We start from the raw sequence: 19,796 nt of genomic DNA on the forward strand, positions 1-19,796 counted from the left end.
TCTCACTTCTGTTCCCTGGCTGCTAGTGAGCTGATTTATTTCCTGGCGTGCGACATCCGCTCAGTTATTGCTGTACAGGCGTTATCACTCTATTCAGCCTGTCGCTGCGGGTGCTTTCTGTGTTGAAAGATTAATGGGCAGTCTTGGCAAGGGAATGGGTCTACAAAGTGGCGTGGGCACTCTTCACCTTTCCACACCCAAAGAGTAGCGTGAAATAATTAATATAAATTATTGTGATTTTACCGACCATTTCCAAGGTTCGCATTCCAGCGAGCAATCCCTACCGGTAGGGAGTCTACCTCACACACTAGAAGCACTTTCCATTCGCGGATGTGCGAGCGCGCGCGCACGCCAAAGTGGGCGCTTGTATCTGACACGCATGAATTATTGCCTCATCGGTGCTAAAGTGTCCAGTAAGCATCCTAAAATCAATCACTGATAATTGAATAATCTTCTTTCGCACCACGCTCGCGAACAACCCACGGGAACCGGGTGTCGGCTCGGGTGCCAACAGCTGCCAGAACCTTCAAGATATGTACCTTGAGGCCCTCGAGGAGTTCGGATCCAGCGAACACAGGCCTGAGATGGACGAAACCGGTTAGCTACCGGTGTGGCTGTGTGATCCGCAGGGCTCAGGAACGCTTCCACATGACAGGCGATCGTTCAAAGACTGCCTTCAGCTGGGCGCTAGCTTTGTCACCGGACTCGGTAGATAATCGTAATCGATTCGAGTGGTTGGTGCGATTCGATAACGAAATCTGATTGCTTCATCGCCCGGGCTTAATCGGAGCACCTCGGGCAGCTTAATCGAGCAGCTGTACGTTATCAACCTCTGGCTTGTAATCATCCGTAACTAAGCGGTAGAGACCAACCAGGGATTGCAGTGCTAGCAACTCTCTGGAAACGGGCGCAACGGTAGCGAATGGCAAATTGCACCCAATTGCACAAGCTCCATCCGAGAACCTACCGCAATGGAGGTCCGTATACGAAGACGTCTGGTTCAGTTCCCATCGCTTACAAATTGCCCGAGGAGGGAGCGATCGACTGCATAGTCCCTTCGAGAGTGGATCGAAAATAAACAAACAAAGGGAAAATCGAACCACCACAAACCGGAACCCGCGCAGCTCGGGCTCGGAAATTGGAGCGAAAGCTGCTTATCGCTTACTTCCAAACGGTGCTCAAACAGAAGCGCCCACAGGCAGCACAAGTCAATTGTCAGTTTGCGATTGCAACATCATTCCCGCGATCGCAGTAGCCATCGTCACGGCTCCGGGACGCAGCTCGTTCGTCACGATCCGTGGACGGGAACGTGTGGCCCCCCAAGTTCTGTGGAGTTTCAGTGAAACCGGACACCGACCCCGGTTGCCACCGAAGGCGGAAGCATCAGTCAATTCCCATGATCCACGGGGTTGTGATCTAGTTTTTTGTTGCTGTTGCTGTTACTTCTGCTTGTTCTGTTTCCCGAGAGCCCTGCGAGCGCAAGGAACAGGCTCAATTCCGCACGCTTCGAGAGTAGACAACCAAAACAGTGTCTCAAGCCGGTGATGGCCATGTTTTGCGCAACGCTGTCGGTGGTGGCATTCTGGCTTCTTGGTGCCGGTGGCGATTGCAAAACATCCGCTTCCCACCGTCCATCAGCGGTCACGAACGGATCGATGACGACCGATGACAAACGGTTGCACGGTGGCGTGCTCGAGGCGTCCAGGTTAGGTTCTCCTAATTTCCTCCGGCTCTCCGGCACGGGCGGGTTTCATTTCACCCGAACGATGATTATTTCATTAGCATAAGCGTTGGGGAAGCCATCCCAACAGCGCTTATCAGCGCGACTCTCGCTGCTTCGTGCGATCACACCGGGTGCGTTTTGTGGCGGGTAAATGAGACACGTTCCCACATTCATCCCACGGTACGAGCTTCGCCGTGGCACGGATAGAAGACATTACCAGCGGAACCATTAGGGTGCCCGGGCACTCGAAAGGGCCACCCGCCGCCGAGCTGGGTTGGGTAATTACCGGGCACGGGAAACAGGAAAAACACGGAAACAAGGAAAACTTGCAAGAGCACACAACTTTGGGAACAAACTGCGGGCCCTCGGTTTGCGTTGTTGAGGTTCTGTCGAGGCGGGGGTCAGAAATTAAGTCACCTCATCGAGCATGCACATTTTTAATCATGGGATCACGCCGGCAAGGATTTCCGTTAACTGCACACGCAGGAGTTGGAGAGTTTGATACATTGCTCCTGTTCACAGCGCTATCCTGGCTGACTCGTTAAAGGTTTTGCCAACACTAGCAAACGGACATCTAGGCTTCACGGTATTCGAGGATGCAGTTTACATGGCCGGATTGTACAACGGTGCTGGAGGATTGAGTCACCGTGCGCGCATCCCGAACGTAGCCAATCTGCGGCTCGATAACGCGTGCTATCGAGGAACGGATCCTTCCTGCTGGCTTGCGCTTGACCTGGATCGAGGGTTATTCCAGGTGAACTATACGGCTGCCAACGGATCGCATCGAGTGACTCACCTGCTCTATCCTCACGCCTTATACCGACGCTTGATCGTGAACCAATTTCTCGTGGAACGACTCACACCGGACGCTGGTAAGGATTCTGTTCGCACACGTGGCTCATTGTGGTAGAAAACGCACCGGAAAAGCGGGAACCCTGGACTAGCAACAATGTATGCAAATTAATGCACCGTGGTGCATACTCTCCGATGGAAAAGGGGTTCCGTACCCATAGCTCAACTCAGTCCAGCCTGTAGAGTCCATTCTCATGGTCTTTTAACGGTCGTCGTCGTGGTCGACGTTGTTGTTGAGTCCATTAAAATATGATCCCTTTTTCACGGTGTGTGCGCGTTGCTGTAGGCGCACCTGTCCAGTAGGGGGAACGCGAAGGCCACCGAGGGCTAAACGGTGGCAAAAGGAAAAACAGGGCCAATGGGGAAGGGTTCTGAAGGCGATCGAGGGTGAGGGAAACACACATTACGGGACTCATTTACAGCATAGTTTGGTTGGTTAAATATTTGACCCACCATTTAGCGGAACCCTTTGCGCGGTATATTAATGCCATGTCCATTGGCATCTAGGCGAATAATGGAGCTTGCTGGTGAAGAATTTAATTTACAATATCGCTGGTTTTTACAGGGAATGGGAAAAAAGGACGCTATACTCATTAAATACTTGCTTAAATGATCATCGAATGAAACACTTTGAAACATGCTGTAAGGAGTTTCATTTCCTCCATTCCATTTGGATTCTTCTCAAAAACTTAATATAAAATATCATTTTTGTATTTCCCGCTTTTTTCATGGCGCTTAGAGAATTATCTTTTCGTTGCAAAGGATTCTCGTGAGGCTATTAGACCTACTCTATCGATTCTATGCATTGTATGCCATTTTTTCAATGTTGTTTAGCATTTTCTTAACATTCAAAAATAACGACCATTTTTTAACAGTATTATTAGTCCATAAATGATCAAGGCCTTTTACGACATACTTTTAAGCTTTATATTACTCTCCAGAAATACATTTTTTGTTAACACTCTAAGTACAATTTATGTGACAAACCTTAGCCAATCAAGAGTACACTTTCAGAGCCTTCGAAGAGGCAGTGTCATAACAGTTTTTGAACGCTTCATGATTTTACTAGAGAAATCGAGCCACTCCATCACCCGTGCTCTCAATCTTGAGCCAACCGGCAACGAATCTACCGCTCACGAATGGCCCTGATGACAAAAGCTCTCATTATGCTTCAATGCCGCTTTTATGGACGAAACTTCGGCCCACTTCCGGAAGGGAGGACACAATCAAGGCGCAACCATGACAATCTCAACGCATGGAAGCACCTCGTGCGGTCACACAATTAAACCCACCGATCCGGGGGAACCGCTCACCCACAGTAACATCCATTTCCAGGCGACATCACCGTGCGGCTCTGGTCGGGAACTGCTTTCACCAGCGAGGACATCCATTTCCAGCCCATCCGCATGTCTGCTCACTCGAGCTCAACTCCTGCCATCTACCAGACCTGTGGCCGAACTGTGGAGATCGAAAACGGTACGTACCAGCCGGAAACCAGCGCCGTCTGTGTCCTATGGAATTACGTACCCGATCGGCTAGTGTTGCGGGCTGACGAGCAAACGGCATCGTTTAAATTCATCATGTCGGTGGACGCAAACGGCACCATCGCCCGGAGCGAGCTAAGCAAAGGTAAGCCCATCGGAATGGCTCCATTCACACCCCAAACGGGCCACATTTCTTTAAGAGTTTTCCGACCGCGAAACTTCACGCTTCACCTCCGAAAATCCCCACACCGGGGTGCCGATCTTCAACCGCAACTGATCGCTATCGACGTTAAATTACATAATTCACAGCCCTGCTTGCAACCGACGATGAGCTGCTGCGATCGCACACCACACTTTGGGGCTCCTTTTGGGGGCGCTTTCAGATCCTAACGACCGGAAACGGACCGTTACAGCGTGCGGTTCGAGCGAGCGTCTTTTTCCTCGTCAGTAGCCTTCCTTTTGAGGCGAGTTACGCCCAATCGGGAGGGCCATTTTTTGGACTCAGCCCAACGGGGCTCGGACGGGGTGGATCCAACCTGGACGATTACGAGGGTCACTCGTTCTGGGACACCGAGATCTGGATGCTTCCGGTGTTGAACCTGATCGATCCGTGGTATGGTCGGTTGCTGATCGAGTACCGGGTGCGAATGTTGCCCGTAGCGAAGGATCTTGCGGTTGAAAGTGGCCACAATGGAGTACGGTAGGATGGTAAGGTACGATATTGAAGGATCTTTTCTAAACTCCTCGAAAATCTGGTAGGTTTCCCTGGGAAAGTGGCTTCACTGGGACGGAGGTGACACAACCTTGCTGTCCAGAAGTCGCCATTTTCCAACACCACATCAGCGGAGACATTAGCTTCGGTTTACGGCACCACCTGGCCACAACGCAGGACCTCGGCTGGCTCCAGACTAGCGGTGGTTGCCTGATGGCTCAAGAAATAGCCAAATTCTGGGCCAGCCGGTTGATTTTCAACCACACCGGCACCGACCAGTACGACATTGTAGGTAAGCATGCTGCCTCCCAAAACACCGTGGCTTCGACCAAAACCATGCCTTTAATGCCTCTAATGTCCGCTCTAATCACTGCTTCCCACACAACGCTTTTATGTGCGCCACAGCGGTAATGGGACCGGATGAGGATCATGAAAATGTAACCAACAACGCGTACACGAACGTGATCGCAGGCTACGCGCTGTATTTTGGCGAGTAAGTAACCCAAACGTCCGTCTCGTGCGGGTCTTTCCGGGTGTTCACGCAAAGGCGCAAAAAGGGCCCATCCGGTGCTCCCTTTTTCGGAGGCGGTCTCGAACGAGGCATGGAGTCTTGCTCGATTAATTAGATTGAGTCCCGGGTGAGTCGTATAAACCGAAAGCGGGAGGGCAACTGACGAGTTTCTAGCCAGCGAGGCCCGTTTGTGGGCTTGTTCTGTTCGTTCATTCCCTTTGAAAGGGTACCTTCGTTGGATAGAGCCGTGAGAGAAGTACCAAAGCGGCAAATCATCGACAGAATGATGCTCAAGATGCCAAAGGTTTAACTTTTGGACTTTTTGACGCCCCAAACTCCCAACGGTGACGTCAACAGTCCGGCACAAGATGGATGAAGTAACGGGATTTGGGTCGGTTGGATCGTAGCCACCTTCCGGTGACTTTTCCCGGCGTACTAGATGCTGCAGATAATCTGATTAAAATTATAAACCAGCCAGCCGGCTTGCTTTCTCCATGTGCCAAAACAAAAAATTACTGCCATCTATGGTGCTTCCGGAGCATGTGAGTACTTCCGGTCGTGACAACATCCAAAACCAGCTGTTAAAATGCTCAAGCAAGAGGCTCAGAAAACTCCCGAAAGGATTGAACTAACTCGACCGCCCAACATAAGATCCAAACTCACGCGATCTCAGAAGGCGTGCTCTCCAGGCGAGCACCAGCGATTTGATGAAGCAGAAAATTGCGAGGTTCCACCCTGGCAGAAGTACCGTCCCTTTCGGGTGTTCGCCAAAAAGGGAAGGCCACACTAGGGTCCGCCTCCTTCCGCCCCATTTCACGGTGGCCGGTAGTAAATTAATTTTATGTGTTTTTAATGTACCCGAAGGGCGCCACACCGAAGGGAACGGTCGGGATTATGGGCGAAAGGGTTAAAAACCGGACAATTAATAGGAAGCTCGGGATTCGCGCGTGCGAACGCTCCACGAAAGGAGCGATCCGGCTATCCTTTAATTGATTTATCCAGCTGTCTGGTGTGCGTTTATTAGCGTGTTTTTTTCCCCTGCGTCAGTTTGGGCGGGAATGGGTGAAGATGCTCACACCGGCAATTATGTGCAATTAACAACTCAAACACGATCTCACACGATCATCCTCAGGTTTGCGGGCTGCATTTGTGGTGAGGACGTTAGCTTACGCAACTGGAGCGATATCGCGGCTCGTATCAAACTGCCGTACGATGTTGCCCGGGATTATCATCCACAGTTCGATGATTACCGCCCGGGAACGGTCATCAAGCAGGCTGACACGGTTTTGCTGGGTTTTCCACTGCTGTATGGTGGTATGAACGCTTCCACGCGTCGGAACGACTTGCGGACGTACGAACCGGTAACACGTGACACAGGACCAGCCATGACCTGGGCTATGCACGCTATAAACCATCTAGATATCGGAGATCCAGGGCCGGCAGCGGATAATTTCGTTCGCAGCTATCAGCCCTACATACGCGGTCCATTTCACGTCTGGCACGAGCTGACACAGGCCGGTGGAGGCGCACGAAACTTCATCACCGGTGCGGGTGGCTTTCTACAAGCTGTCGTTTTTGGTTACGCCGGAGTGCGGGTGTATCTGGATCGGCTGGAAGTGCGAGCAATTGCTGAATCTCTACCAACCGCGGGCTTCAACGTCACGGTTAGAGGAATTCAATATCTCGGTGCGCTTATCACAGTAACTCAAGCGATTAGCGAATCGGAAGTAAGCGTGACTCACATGGAGACGATGTTGACGATTGGATTCGGCGATGGTAACGACATAGTTGATGTGGTTGTCAACCAACCTTGTAAGTGCTTCTGTATAGCAGAGGGATTGTTTGTTAAAAACCGCTGGAAACGTAACTTGAACTGGAAATAATTGTTCTTTCATCTTTTTCCCCTTTTCCTGACAGACCGGCTGAACAATCGAACAGCGATAATACGTGCCAAATTTAACCCGTATGAAGAGTGTGACCTACCGGCTGATCTTATCGGTGGATGAGACATGATAAGCGTTCCATTAACGCCATTTGGCGAGATTGAACATCCATACACATGTTAGCTGGTTAGCTTTATTTGATTCCAATTCCACAAACATTACCCTGCTCCAGGGCAGCTTAGGATTTGTCGCATAGTAATCAAGCTTGTCTATCAGGAAAATAAAAAGAAATTACACATCAACGCACCTCAATTTCTGTTATCATTAACGTATCCCATATCGAGCGCTAGTTAAAGATTGCAGCGAGATATAAACGATGTTGTTTGTTTGAAATTCTCACCATTATTGCTTGCCAATATCGAAGATATGCTTCTATCGTCTTAACGCGAAAAAAAAGCGAAATAAATCATCAAAATTCCTCAACGCAACAAAAAAAAAACAGATTACATACGTCATGATGTGTAACGGTTGTGGTTGAAATTATTCAGTGAGCGACAAACAATACCGAGGATGAATCAATTGCTTATCGCGCCCTATCTGGGCCACGCGGTATATCTTATCACGCTTTCGATACGCGCTTATGCCGTGCTGTTTAGTATGATATAAGTCCCGACTCGGGCCATCCTCGAGGTCAGAAATTACCCGCCAGTGAGAAGGAGATTCTCGAGTGCCCCGCAATGGTGTTTCGTTCAGTAATATACGTAGGCTTGCTTTTGCTCGCAACGCTCGCGGCCTTAACCCTAGCCCAAAGCAATCCGTACGATGCGAACTACAGGTTCCAGACCCGACCACCGCTTCCGGATCCATCCGTTATGCCAACATTAGCCAACGGCCAGATTGGGTTTGTGGCCTACGGTGAGTACGTGCACATGAACGGCGTGTACAACGGGTTGGGTGGAAAATCGCACCGCGCTCGCATACCGAACTTCGGCAACATCCAGCTGACGAACTGTTCGCCCTCATCCGGTGCTGGTGTGTCACAGACCTGCACCTACCAGCTGAACATGCGCACCGGGAAGTTTGTGACGGTGGACGAACCGAGTGACTACCGGGTAGTGCACGAAATGTACCCCCATCGGTACTACGACTCGATCCTCGTGAACCGTGTTCGTCTGCAGCGCCTCAGTTCGCAAGGTGTGATCCAGGCACGGTTGCTGCAGATTCCTGGCCAACAACGGGAGGACTTCAGCTGGACACCGAGCCGGGATATTGTGATGAACAGTCAGGTGTACACGCAGCATTGTGGCGTGACGGTGCAGATCGAGGAAGCGAACTTGCAGACCTTCGGACATAACGTTTGCGTCACCTACTCGAGCGTGCCGGAGTATGTCGAAATTCAACCGGAAACGATGGCGCAAGAGTTCATGTTCTATGCCGCTTTTACGATGGATGAGGAGGAAGGTACTCGTCTTATTGCGAGCATCTCCGGCATGTCGAATGCGCAGGAGGAATCGCTGCATATGGCGGAAATGGACAAGCTGTGGAACCGGTACGGCATTACGGTGGAAGGAAACCATGATCTCGATCGTGTAGTGAAGGCGAGTGCATTCTACCTGTTCAGTTCGCTTCCGGCGCACAATGTGGCCCAAACGGGGGGCAAGTATCCTTTCTACGGGCTCGCTCCTGCAGGACTTGGACGTGGTGGCATTGTGGAGCAGGAATACCAAGGCCATAGCTTCTGGGACACGGAAATCTGGATGTATCCGGGCATTCTGCTGATGGATCCGGCCAATGCCGCTAATATCCTGCACCATCGCAACACCGTCAGTGTTGGTGCGCGTATGAACGCTCTCATGAACGGATACCGTGGGATGCAGTTTCCCTGGGAGTCGGCGTTTACCGGTACCGAGGTAACACCGGACTGTTGCCCGGAGGTGGTCAACTTCCAGCATCACATTACGGCCGATATTGCGTTTGCGGCCAGGCAGTACTATTACGCCACTGGTGACATGGAATGGTTTAGGTTGGAAGCGTGCAGACTCGCTACGGAAACGGCGCTGTTCTGGCTCGATCGAGCTGTGTACAATAACGCCACCGATATGTACGACATCCTGAACGCTATGGGTCCGGACGAGGATCACCCGGACGTGTCGAATAATGCGTTCACGAACATAATGGCTGCACATAACCTGTTCTTCGGTGAGTTTGCCGCGTGCTCTTGCCAGGATAACTCGATCGACGAAGCCACGCGTAAGGAGATGCTACAGGTTGCGAGAAGTCTAACGCTGCTGTACGACAGTGAGGACGATTTCCATCCGCAGTTCGATGGCTACCAGAAGGGCACGCCGATCAAGCAAGCCGACACCGTGCTCTTGATTTACCCGTTGCAGTATCCGATGAACATGTAAGTACCTATTGGAGGTGGTTGCGATCCTAAGGATCATCTCATCGAATCCCCTTTTACTGCATTCCAGGACGACGAAGGTGAACAATCTGCGCATTTACTCCGAGGTAACGCGTGAAAACGGCCCGGCAATGACTTGGGCCATCCACACGATCGGCCACTTGGAGCTTAATCAGCTATCAGAGGCAGCCGCCATGTTTGATAAGAGTTACAGGCAGTATCTGCGTGAACCGTTCCATGTGTGGAGTGAAAATGGCAACAATGAGCCAGGGGCTGGTAACTTTATCACCGGCGCTGGGGGGTTCCTACAGTCCATTATCAATGGGTACGCGGGTGTGCGGCTGCATCAGGATCGTCTGGACATTCGGAACGCTCGTCCAACACCGAACACCAGCGTGCTGCACATCCCGACCATCGAATATCGTGGTTTGCAGCTCTCGCTGGCTGTGAGAGCGAATGCATTTACCATTACGATACAAACGGTTGCCGAGGGTTTGAAGCTGCTGGTCGACGAGAAGGAAGAGAACATTTGCGCCAATTGTCAATGTGAGGAATTTTTAATGAGTGCAGTTTTGCGTTTTATTTTGGCAACGACTGATTGTATTATCTCTTGCAGATAATGGTACCTCCGCTTCCATCCAAGTGACAACGGATCAAACGTTCAACGGGTGTAGGCTGAGACCGACTACTCTCGGCGTAAAGGTTGCTGATCAAACAGGCGCAGCGTCAGTGATGCAATCCTCGATGATGGCATTCTTGTCTCTGGTCGTGTGCTTCCTGTTACGCCAGATGTTCTGAACGTAGATGTTGAATAGATTATTGATACGCTATTGATAGGTTTTCGTGTTATAAGTTTCAGTCGGTGTTACGTGTTAGAGCATTTTTAATTGCTATGATATCCATCATAGTGAATCCCTATGTAAATACAATGTAAAAATATATGTAACGGGTTGTATGAATGATTGCTTATTAGTTTGGAAGAAGAATATTGTACTTATGTTGTATTTTTCGTGAGGATTATTTTTATTTCTCAGATGACTTACTGTTTCGAAGATTGTAATGTACTGTAGCTCTTTGCTTATCATATCAGTAACACGAATGATAGATTTTACTATATTAATTTAAATTATGCTATCTTTTAACGGATTTTCCGGCAACGTGTTATGAATTCACGATCAAGAAATTTGAAACAAAGTGTTATACAAATATATGACCCGGTAAAATGACGCAAATCAATCGATTTCAAGATTACTCCTTCAAAATCGTGAAATGTACTGATGAGTTCATAATGTTTAGTTGAAAATAAAAACTTGTATCTTATAGTAATATATAAATGTCCCGATAATCTTCATTTTGACCATGCTGGAGCTGTAATCAATTCTGTAATTGTTGTAATGGACACAAGTGACCACAGCGCCACCAACGGAAACGAAACGTACTAATTCACCAAACAAACACGTCATCTGTCAAATGTTCTGTTTCTTCATCAAAATTAGTTCTCGTCCCATTCAAACCGGTGCGGGAAAATGTTATCTGTTATCAGTGCAAAATGTGGTTTTTAACATTGTTTGCCTTCGTGTTACCTTTTCAAACTGCTAGCGGAAATGGATACAATTTTCTGTTCAATTCTACCAAGTAACTATTGCCGGTTCTCTGGCTCCAGGAAAACGTACCGATAAACGGAATAATTTGACCTTCTTTCTACCACAGATTACCGGCCAAAGCTGTTACTCCTACGTTGGCAAATGGACATCTCGGATTCGTAGTCTACGGTGACTCGGTCCACTTGAATGGTGTGTACAATGGACTGAAGGGTGTAAGCCACCGGGCTCGTATTCCAAACTTCGCCAACATACAGCTCTTCAACTGTTCGTCATTGCTTGCACAACCGAAAAACTGCCATTACCAACTTGATATGCGAACTGGGAAGTTTCGTACGACACTCGAAGACCCGGCCGGAGGTTATCGGGTGCAGCATGAAGTTTATCCTAACCGGCATTTCGACCAAACGATCGTGAACCGAGTGTACATAAAAAGGCTGAATTCGAAGCAAGCATTAGAAATCGAAACCCGGCAACTGTCGGGAACGAAAAGCATCGATCTGTTGCTGGAACCTATGGATCCACTGGAAGTCGGGAGCGAAGTGTTCATTCTCTTATGCGGAAAAACAAAACAGGTTGAAGATCCAAAGTACCAAAAGGAGGGCCATTCGGTGTGCGTAGCGTACAAGCAAATCCCGCGCAAGCTAACACTCGCCCCTGACGAAACGGAACGTGAATTTACTTTCTTCACCGTCTTTTCGCGCTCGCGAGATGAAGCGCATGCCGAACTAAAGGGACTAAAAAGTAATGACCACGAGCGACTGCACCGGTTGGAGATGGATCGGATGTGGCAAAAGTACGGCATTCGTGTAGAGGGCAACGATCGGCTAGATCGCGTAATAAAAGCGAGCACATTTTACCTCTCGAGTTCGCTCCCATCCCAGTCGTCCTTTCAGCCGAGCAGCTATCCCTTCTACGGACTTTCTCCATCAGGATTGGGACGCGGAGGAAAGGAGCTAGCCGAATACCAAGGCCACAGTTTCTGGGACACGGAGATGTGGATGTTCCCTCCGATTCTACTGCTTGATCCTGGAAACGCCCGAAAGCTGCTGCATTACCGTACTCTCGTCACGGAAGCCGCCGCTGATAACGCACGAAGCAATGGATACAAAGGCTGGCAGTACGCGTGGGAATCGGCCTTTACGGGTCGCGAAGTGACACCGGACTTCTGTCCGCAAGTTCCTGAATACCAGCATCACATAACGGCCGACGTAGCATACGCTGCTCGGCTCTATTATTACGCGACGGGTGATCTCGAGTGGCTGCGAACGGACGCCTGTCGCTTGGCCTACGAAACGGCGCTCTTTTGGAAAAGCAGGGTTGATTATAACCCCGAAACGGACACCTTCGACATCGGACGGATAATGGGCCCGGACGAGGATCACCATAACGTTACGAACAGCGTGTACACGAACGTGATCGCCGCACACAATCTTTTCTTCGGAGCGTTCGTCGGATGTCACTGCCGGGCGGAGTTACCTGAAGGTTCCGATGCAGAGTTTGCGGAATTTCTAAGGGTGGCCAAAAGCATCACTCTTCCGTACAACGCCCAGTATGACGTGCATCCTGAGTACAAGGAGTACACATTCGGAACACAAATCAAGCAGGCTGACGTTGTGCTGCTTGGCTATCCGCTAGAATTCCCCATGAAAGAGTAAGAGACAATTTTGCGAAGTTGTTGGTATTTTCGATAAATCCATTTATTCTCGCTGTAGGTCAACGAAAGCGAACAATCTGCAGTTGTACTCGATGGTAACGCGCCCGGACGGCCCTGCTATGACTTGGGCAATCCACACGATAGGTCACTTGGATTTGAACGAACTTGGTCATGCTGCTGCCATGTTCCGCAAGAGTTACCAGCAGTATCTCAGGGCGCCATTCTACGTGTGGAGCGAAAACGGGGACGGTGCGGACGGCGCGGGAAACTTCATAACCGGTGCCGGTGGATTCCTACAGTCCCTCATCAACGGGTACGCTGGTGTCCGTCTGAGACATGGCCAGATGGTGATCAACAATCCGCGGCTTCCACTCGGCGCAACAAGACTCTTCCTGCCGGAGTTGAATTTTGCCGGGGTACAATTCGCACTGGATATAGGCGCAAACGGTTTCCGTATTACGTTCGGATCCAGCGCCGCGGAATCGTTTGCAAAATTAAGCCTCCTAGTGGACGATATCGAGCGGGATCTCTTCGAAGGCTGTGAATGTAAGAGGCATACCCGTGGAAAATGATTCTAGCTTTGTTCAACATCTTTGTTTTTCATTTTCAGACACCGGTGCCAAATCGGCCATCCTTTTGCTGCGACCGGAACAAGATAAAGCAATGGAGAACGAATCGTCGTCCTGCACGCTGCAGGATACCGTTCTTGGTATGCGGTTAGCCGACCAGGACGGACGCTTGTTCACGACCACGCACCTCATTGCGGTGTCGCTAGTCGTAGGGCTTCTTGGCGTTTTGTACAGCGTTCGGGTTGCCTTACGCGGCAAGCGAAGCGAAAAAAAATCGGAGAAGGAAAAGCTCGGTAAAAAAATTCGTAAAAAACAGAAAAGTAAATTTACGAAATAAAAAAACTACGAAAACTTGTTGGGACAGACTTTTAGAGCGTTGTAACAAAATAAGACGATTTTCCTTTGATATTAGACATATTTAAAACACACAAAAACTTGAGGAAACTAATTTGGGAAATTTATTGGTTTAGGGTTTTTCTGGTGTGGAATATCTCTTTTGCCGAGAAATTACAATAAAACTCGCCGAGTACATTTCTCAGCATGGACATAAAATTCGCGTGCCCAACGAGACTGGGTCTGCCAGGTGTCCTAGCGTTTCTGCTTGACGATGCTGGTGTTTTGTTTGGTTCCGCTCAGCACGATAAACGGTGATTGGGTCTCCTTCTGCTTCGCCTGCAGCATGTTCAGCGTTCCGAGCGGCGTATCGGTGGAGCTCATCTTTTTCATCAGCTAAACAAAGAGTGTTAAATGTTAGTAACGTTCGCGCCAGCTTTTCAAAAGCATCTTCTAAAACTTACCCCCTCCTGCTCGCTCTTCTTTAGACGCTTCTCGACCTTGTTCTTGCCCGGACCTTTGCCGTGGAATTTGTGCGAAAGATAGCGGAACGCTTCTTTCGGCGTCAACAGATGTCCATTGTCGTCGATGTACTCGAGTTTTACGTTCGGCTTGAACGTTTCCTTCTCCTTGAAGTCCATGATGGGACCGGCGTAGCGATCGCGCCTCGAGTACTTATCGTTCTCCTCGCCGTAGTTCTTATCTTCGATCGAGTAGTTCTGCGCCTGCAAATGGGCGAATCGAGCATTGCTCGGTCGGTTGCTTTCCTCGCGCTCTAGGTAACCCTTCGACTGGGCCAGCTTTAGCGCTCCAGCCACGCTGAGTGCCACATCCGGTTCCTCGTCGAGAATCGCAACTTCCTCGACCTTCGTTTCGCGTGTCTCCTCCTGTTCTTGTTCCGTGTTGACCGAGTTCCACGTGCCGCTGTGCTCCGAATGGTTGTTATGATGGTGATGGTGATGATGCCGCCGAGAAGGACCCTCTTCAGGGTCCGAATCCATGCCCTCGCGATCACTTGCACTGTCGCGCTCAAAGTCCATCATATCATTCGGATCTTCCTCCCGATTGCCGGCCGTTCCGTACGTTGGAATGTCTCCCAGCGTGCGACAAAATTCTGCCGTCGAATTCAGTAGCATGGTGCCATGGTGATCGAGCTCTCCTCCACTGTCGGGTTCTTCCTTTACCTCGCTTTTGACGCGTTCCGGATCGATAGGAAGCGCCTTCGAGATTATAGCTTCCTTCTGTTTTAGACGCCGAGCCTTCTGCAGAGCCGCCTGTAGATCCTCGTCGTCCTCGATCGCGTCCTCAAGCTTCACCGTGCTAAGATCCTCCGAAATAGCCGGTGTGTCATCGGTAAGCAGAATGTCCGCTGCCCGAGATCGTATGCTTTTACGATCCTCGCTGGTCACCGTCGCCGACGGTCCTCCCGATCGTTCGCTTCGTTTCGAACGGGAGCCCAAATCGGAAGTAGTCTCCTCTGCCGGAAGGGAGGCGAGCAAATCGTCGGCCCGCAGTTTTTGTCTTATTTTACGTACTTTTTTCTTGGGCTTCTTGAAGGACGCCAGTTCGGTTTCGGTGAAATAATCCGAAACCAGTGTAAGTTGGGCCGTTTCCAACGAGTCCAGCTTTTTCTTCTCAAGCTTCGTTTTGATCTCAAGCAAGCGGCGCTTTTCCTGCGCCTCATGCTCGGCATTTGATCCGATCACGAAACTGCTCTTACGCTGGCCCTCGATCTCTTCGTTGTACTTGCCGAGCACCTCCCGCTCCTTGGGCATACCGAATTCGTCCACGTCGTCCTGGCAGTACACGTCGTAGCCGTAATGTTGCGGGTTGGCTTTACGGGCTTCTACATTGCGTTTGTAACGCTCGTCGTCGATCATGTTCACGTTCACGAGCGTATCACCCGCCTCTTCGTCCAGTACATTTGCGTCCTTGAGCGTGAGTATGACCTGCCGCCCTTCCGTGAACGCTTCTACGTCATGCTCGACTCGAAGTCCTTTCAAATCGCGATCGCGATATCCCGATGCCTTAGTATCGGCCGACCTTCGAGAGGATGCCGAACGCCCGCCAGAGAATTCCGAATCCTGTTCCAATTCCTCGTCCATCTGATCCAACAGCCGGGCTCGTTCGGCGGCCTCCTTCCTGAGCCGGTCCTTATCGCGTGTCTTTGCAACCCAGCCCTTCAGATCGTCCACCTCGTCCTCTTCGCCAAGCGTCTTCAAGCGTTTGAGTTTTTCCTCGATCGCGCGCTTCTCACGACGTTCCTTCAGCTTTTCACGTATCTTTTCCTCTTGTGTTTTCTCTGACAAATTCTTCGCCGGCTTATGATAAAACTCGCCCCAGTCATCTTTCAGTTTGTCTGTGTTTTCCGCCTCAGTCCCCTTCGAAGGTGTACTATCCGATTTCGAAGCGCTCACGTCCAAAGGACGAAGGCCGAGTTTAGCCCTTAGCTTATTTGTTTCTTCGATCGACAGTGAATCACCTGCACCGTTTTCGGGTATCGGCGAAGCAGACCGCTTCCTGGAACCAGTCGCTGAGGAACTGGTCTTCGGTGGCAGTGGCGGAGAAGGTGATCGTACACGCTTCTTTGAAGAAGTTTCCAACGGACGAAGACCGAGTTTAGCGCGCAACTTATTGCTTTCGTCGACCGATAGGACATCTCCGGCGCCATTATCCGGTATAGGTGAAACTGACCTCTTGCGTGAAGAGGACGAAGCTTTCGGGGGTGGAGGAGGCGATGGGGAACGGTGCCTTCTTCTCGAGGACGATTGTTCCGCTTGGGATTTTGACGGCGTAACTTCTAGCGGACGAAGCCCAAGTTTGGCCCGGAGCTTATTCGTGTCCCCGACGGAGAGCACATCACCTGCCCCGTTCGAAGGAATCGGTGAAACAGAGCGCTTCCGGCTGGCCGACGCTTTCGGGGCAGGCGGTGGTGTCGGTGATCGGCGCCGCTTCTGCACCTGTGGTGGTGGCGGTGGCGACGGGACCGCATCCGAATCCGGTGACTTGCGGCTGATGGATGGCGGAGGCGGCGGCACATCCGGCTCATCCAGCGGAACTTCCACACAGTCCGAGCTATCGGAATCATCGTCAATCGTGTTCACCTCCCCGTAGTCACGTTGATTGCGACTGTCGCGACTGTGCTGCTGTGGTTCGTGCTGGCGGCTGTGCAAATGCCGATGCTCATTTTGGTCCCGCTTGTGTTTCTTGTGCCTGCGACGCTCCACCGCATCGTTGTAGCTATCGTTGTCCTCCGAGTACGACCGGGATCGATAGTCCTGTTCACGTTCCCGTTCCCGCTCGTACCGTGGTGAGCGGCTACGCGAACGACTACGCGAACGACGTTTATGCTTTTTAGAATCTCTTTTATGCTTTTTTGATGAACCCATGGTGGTTGTTGTTACCTGTGTCAATAGTGCACGCACGAAAGCGGGATTTTCCTTATCGCTGCGAGATTAAAATTCACTATTTTCACACTTTCCAAACACTTACTTTTCTTCTCTTCTTCTTTTTTTCTTCGACACGGCCTCGAACTATGTCATATGGCTTTTATGGGGAGAGTTTGTTTATAAGCGTAAGTTTAAAGCCGCTGGCCTTAAGGATGAACGATTCAAACATGGGCGCAAGAAGCACAGTTTTTAAAAAATTTATGCATAAGTGTAATGCAGTTTAATGTTTTCAAAATAAACGGAACAAGCATCAATTAAACGGAAGCATATCAAACTCTTTTTAAGGAGTCAAGGAACATAATGGTTTGTAATATGAGCCATTTTCGAATCTATGTTTCATCGTTATGAACTGTCAAGAAAATCGATGGAATAAAAAAATCGACCAAAAAATTCCACAATCTTGTTTGGCCCAAGCTACGCGGGTATTCAATTAGTTTAATGTTTTAATTAAAAAATCGATAGTTTTAGCTGAAAAATACAGGGTAGACTGACTCGTAAGTAATCGGGGAACTTGGCAGAGGTGTTTTTAAGTGATCCAATTTCCATAATGGATATCTTTCGGTGGATTTTGAGCCAAGCATTTGGCGCTTTCCTTTGTTTGCACTTCATTGGCAGATCGACGACCGGTGTTTGTCTCCCTGTGATCTTCACGTAAACAACAAAATAAAAAACGGCATGAAATCAGGGAAAGACGACATGGCTAGTAATAATGCACAACCAGAGGCATCCGATGAAGAAGATGATGATATGGTATGCATGATTCTGTGATTTTTAAAATGTAATGCGGTTAAATACTGAAAAAATAATTTGTTTTTGGTTTTTTTGTTTTTTTTTTCTGTAGCATGAAACGTCTAGCATTGGTAGCACTTGTACCGACAACACATCGAACGGTAGTGAAACTCAAGTTAATCGAAGAAAGCGACGCCGATCGAAGAAAAAAACACCAAAAGTAGTAAAACCTTTATACAAATTTGGTAGTTTTGTGAAGGAGGATCATGGCCAAGCGCTGTTCGGGTGTCAGTTTAATCACAATCTCAAAAACGGAGAACTGCCTACATTTGCGACAGTCGGCAGCAATCGTGTGACCATTTACCAATGTCTAGAAGATGGCGAAATAACGCTAAAACAATGTTACGCCGACCCGGATGTATGTTGACTACGTAACCGTCATTGCATATGGTCATTGAATTAATTTCACCATTGAATTTTAGATGGAGGAAGTTTTCTACACCTGCGCTTGGTCGCACGACGTGGAAACGGGTAGACCAACATTAGCAGCGGCTGGCCTGCGAGGTGTTATTCGTGTGTTTAATACGGCATCTCTGAAAGGTCACAAGTATTTCATCGGCCACGGGCACGCGATCAATGAAGTGAAATTCCACCCAAAGGAACCGTACCTGCTGATGTCCGCCAGCAAGGATCATTCGCTAAGACTGTGGAATACGAAAACGGATATATGCATCGCGGTTTTCGGCGGTGTCGAAGGACATCGCGACGAGGTGCTAAGCTTCGATTTCGATATCCTAGGAACACGTATCATGTCGTGTGGCATGGACCACTCCCTCAAGATGTGGCGTCTCGACACGGAAACGATGAAGAAAGCCATACGCAATAGCTACACGTTCAATGAAGCGAAAAGCCTCTCTCGGTTTCCGTCGGAGAATGAACATTTTCCCGTTTTTTCAACGCGAGACATTCACAGAAACTACGTCGATTGTGTTAGGTGGATGGGTGATTTTGTCCTGTCGAAATCCTGCGAGAACACCATCGTCTGCTGGAAACCGGGAAAACTGGACGATGTGGAAGTAAAGAACAATGAAACCCTAACCACCGTCATTACTACGCTCGAGTTCAAAGAGAGCGAGATCTGGTTCGTTCGATTCTCGCTGGACTACTGGCAGAAGTTCTTGGCGCTGGGCAATCAGACTGGTAGAACCTACATTTGGGAGCTGGATACGGACGATCCTGTCCATCCACGCTGTAGCACCCTTTTTCATCCTAAATGCAACGCTGCCATCCGGCAAACCTCGTTTTCTAGATCGGGAAACATACTGATATGCGTCTGTGACGATGGAACGGTATGGAAATGGGATAAGATAAATAACTAATATTTTTAATGGGTTCGCAGGAGTAAACGTCAAGTCCTAGATTGTAAAATATTTAATCAAAACCATAAATACACCTTTCCATAAACCCAGCAGCTGGTTTTGATGTGTCGAAACATCAACAGTCGAAAATTTGTCAGGATATTACTGAGATACCCTTTGGAGTATTAGCAAGTGAGAAAACTTTGAATTAGAAAAGTTTTAAATCTTTTAATTTGATCGAAAAACTCAAATTTCAAGCACATTCAACTTTGATGTTGATTGTATAAGAGTTTACAGCAAAAAATCTAATTTATTTAAAAAAAACCTAGAATTAAATTTTACGTTAGTAAGACCATATTTTTTGAAGGTGACTGTGTCCAGCATCGTGCTGTCATTTGATTGAGTAGCTTTCTAAGCGTTTCTGAAGCGTTGCTGAGCAGCCGTCAAATAAAAAACTGGTCGCATAGATATATTCTGCATTTTTCGTATCTGCAACATTTTATAATTTACAAATAAATTAATTACGCCATG

The 19,796-nt window shown here is 49.1% G+C and overlaps 5 protein-coding genes across 5 annotated transcripts; 4 read left to right on the forward strand and 1 right to left on the reverse strand.

Annotated features, from left to right (window-relative positions):
• Positions 1 to 1,544: 1,544 nt before the first annotated feature.
• LOC128723931 (protein-glucosylgalactosylhydroxylysine glucosidase-like) lies at positions 1,545 to 7,443 on the forward strand. Its single transcript, XM_053817696.1, has 8 exons — positions 1,545 to 1,705; positions 2,246 to 2,595; positions 3,911 to 4,204; positions 4,369 to 4,759; positions 4,819 to 5,063; positions 5,177 to 5,264; positions 6,415 to 7,094; positions 7,200 to 7,443. Exons 1-8 carry the CDS (start codon positions 1,545 to 1,547, stop codon positions 7,286 to 7,288), a joined length of 2,298 nt encoding a protein of 765 aa, XP_053673671.1. The 3' UTR covers positions 7,289 to 7,443.
• A 459-nt stretch (positions 7,444 to 7,902) lies between these two features.
• LOC128723932 (protein-glucosylgalactosylhydroxylysine glucosidase-like) lies at positions 7,903 to 10,428 on the forward strand. The gene is made up of 3 exons (XM_053817697.1): positions 7,903 to 9,569; positions 9,640 to 10,115; positions 10,186 to 10,428. The coding sequence occupies exons 1-3, from the start codon at positions 7,903 to 7,905 to the stop codon at positions 10,365 to 10,367; spliced, it is 2,325 nt and encodes a 774-aa protein (XP_053673672.1). The 3' UTR covers positions 10,368 to 10,428.
• A 653-nt stretch (positions 10,429 to 11,081) lies between these two features.
• LOC128723687 (protein-glucosylgalactosylhydroxylysine glucosidase-like) lies at positions 11,082 to 13,762 on the forward strand. The gene is made up of 4 exons (XM_053817451.1): positions 11,082 to 11,204; positions 11,280 to 12,824; positions 12,886 to 13,373; positions 13,438 to 13,762. The coding sequence occupies exons 1-4, from the start codon at positions 11,119 to 11,121 to the stop codon at positions 13,731 to 13,733; spliced, it is 2,415 nt and encodes an 804-aa protein (XP_053673426.1). The 5' UTR covers positions 11,082 to 11,118; the 3' UTR covers positions 13,734 to 13,762.
• A 75-nt stretch (positions 13,763 to 13,837) lies between these two features.
• Positions 13,838 to 17,229, reverse strand: LOC128723142 (U4/U6.U5 tri-snRNP-associated protein 1). Its single transcript, XM_053816853.1, has 2 exons — positions 14,194 to 17,229; positions 13,838 to 14,125 (listed from the first exon to the last, which is right to left on the reverse strand). Exons 1-2 carry the CDS (start codon positions 17,116 to 17,118, stop codon positions 13,985 to 13,987), a joined length of 3,066 nt encoding a protein of 1,021 aa, XP_053672828.1. The 5' UTR covers positions 17,119 to 17,229; the 3' UTR covers positions 13,838 to 13,984.
• A 624-nt stretch (positions 17,230 to 17,853) lies between these two features.
• Positions 17,854 to 19,367, forward strand: LOC128723099 (polycomb protein eed). Its single transcript, XM_053816809.1, has 3 exons — positions 17,854 to 17,928; positions 18,020 to 18,325; positions 18,390 to 19,367. Exons 1-3 carry the CDS (start codon positions 17,854 to 17,856, stop codon positions 19,284 to 19,286), a joined length of 1,278 nt encoding a protein of 425 aa, XP_053672784.1. The 3' UTR covers positions 19,287 to 19,367.
• Positions 19,368 to 19,796: the final 429 nt, after the last annotated feature.

This window comes from Anopheles nili, chromosome 3 (assembly GCF_943737925.1).
Source record: "Anopheles nili chromosome 3, idAnoNiliSN_F5_01, whole genome shotgun sequence".
Classification (NCBI taxonomy): domain Eukaryota; kingdom Metazoa; phylum Arthropoda; class Insecta; order Diptera; family Culicidae; genus Anopheles; species Anopheles nili.

What these genes read in the sequence shown, in the direction of transcription:
- LOC128723931 (XM_053817696.1), top strand. Translation starts at nt 1,545, where the DNA reads ATGGCCATGTTTTGCGCAACGCTGTCGGTGGTGGCATTCTGGCTTCTT. An exon ending in CCGGAGCGAGCTAAGCAAAG is followed by an intron (nt 4,205 to 4,368) that starts GTAAGCCCATCG and finishes CATAATTCACAG; the next exon opens with CCCTGCTTGCAACCGACGAT. An exon ending in TGTGGTTGTCAACCAACCTT is followed by an intron (nt 7,095 to 7,199) that starts GTAAGTGCTTCT and finishes TTTTCCTGACAG; the next exon opens with ACCGGCTGAACAATCGAACA.
- LOC128723932 (XM_053817697.1), top strand. Translation starts at nt 7,903, where the DNA reads ATGGTGTTTCGTTCAGTAATATACGTAGGCTTGCTTTTGCTCGCAACG. An exon ending in TTGCAGTATCCGATGAACAT is followed by an intron (nt 9,570 to 9,639) that starts GTAAGTACCTAT and finishes ACTGCATTCCAG; the next exon opens with GACGACGAAGGTGAACAATC. An exon ending in CATTTGCGCCAATTGTCAAT is followed by an intron (nt 10,116 to 10,185) that starts GTGAGGAATTTT and finishes TATCTCTTGCAG; the next exon opens with ATAATGGTACCTCCGCTTCC.
- LOC128723687 (XM_053817451.1), top strand. Translation starts at nt 11,119, where the DNA reads ATGTGGTTTTTAACATTGTTTGCCTTCGTGTTACCTTTTCAAACTGCT. An exon ending in TTTCTGTTCAATTCTACCAA is followed by an intron (nt 11,205 to 11,279) that starts GTAACTATTGCC and finishes TTTCTACCACAG; the next exon opens with ATTACCGGCCAAAGCTGTTA. An exon ending in TCTCTTCGAAGGCTGTGAAT is followed by an intron (nt 13,374 to 13,437) that starts GTAAGAGGCATA and finishes TTTCATTTTCAG; the next exon opens with ACACCGGTGCCAAATCGGCC.
- LOC128723142 (XM_053816853.1), bottom strand. Translation starts at nt 17,118, where the DNA reads ATGGGTTCATCAAAAAAGCATAAAAGAGATTCTAAAAAGCATAAACGT. An exon ending in AGAAGAGCGAGCAGGAGGGG is followed by an intron (nt 14,126 to 14,193) that starts GTAAGTTTTAGA and finishes CTCTTTGTTTAG; the next exon opens with CTGATGAAAAAGATGAGCTC.
- LOC128723099 (XM_053816809.1), top strand. Translation starts at nt 17,854, where the DNA reads ATGAAATCAGGGAAAGACGACATGGCTAGTAATAATGCACAACCAGAG. An exon ending in ATGAAGAAGATGATGATATG is followed by an intron (nt 17,929 to 18,019) that starts GTATGCATGATT and finishes TTTTTTCTGTAG; the next exon opens with CATGAAACGTCTAGCATTGG. An exon ending in AATGTTACGCCGACCCGGAT is followed by an intron (nt 18,326 to 18,389) that starts GTATGTTGACTA and finishes ATTGAATTTTAG; the next exon opens with ATGGAGGAAGTTTTCTACAC.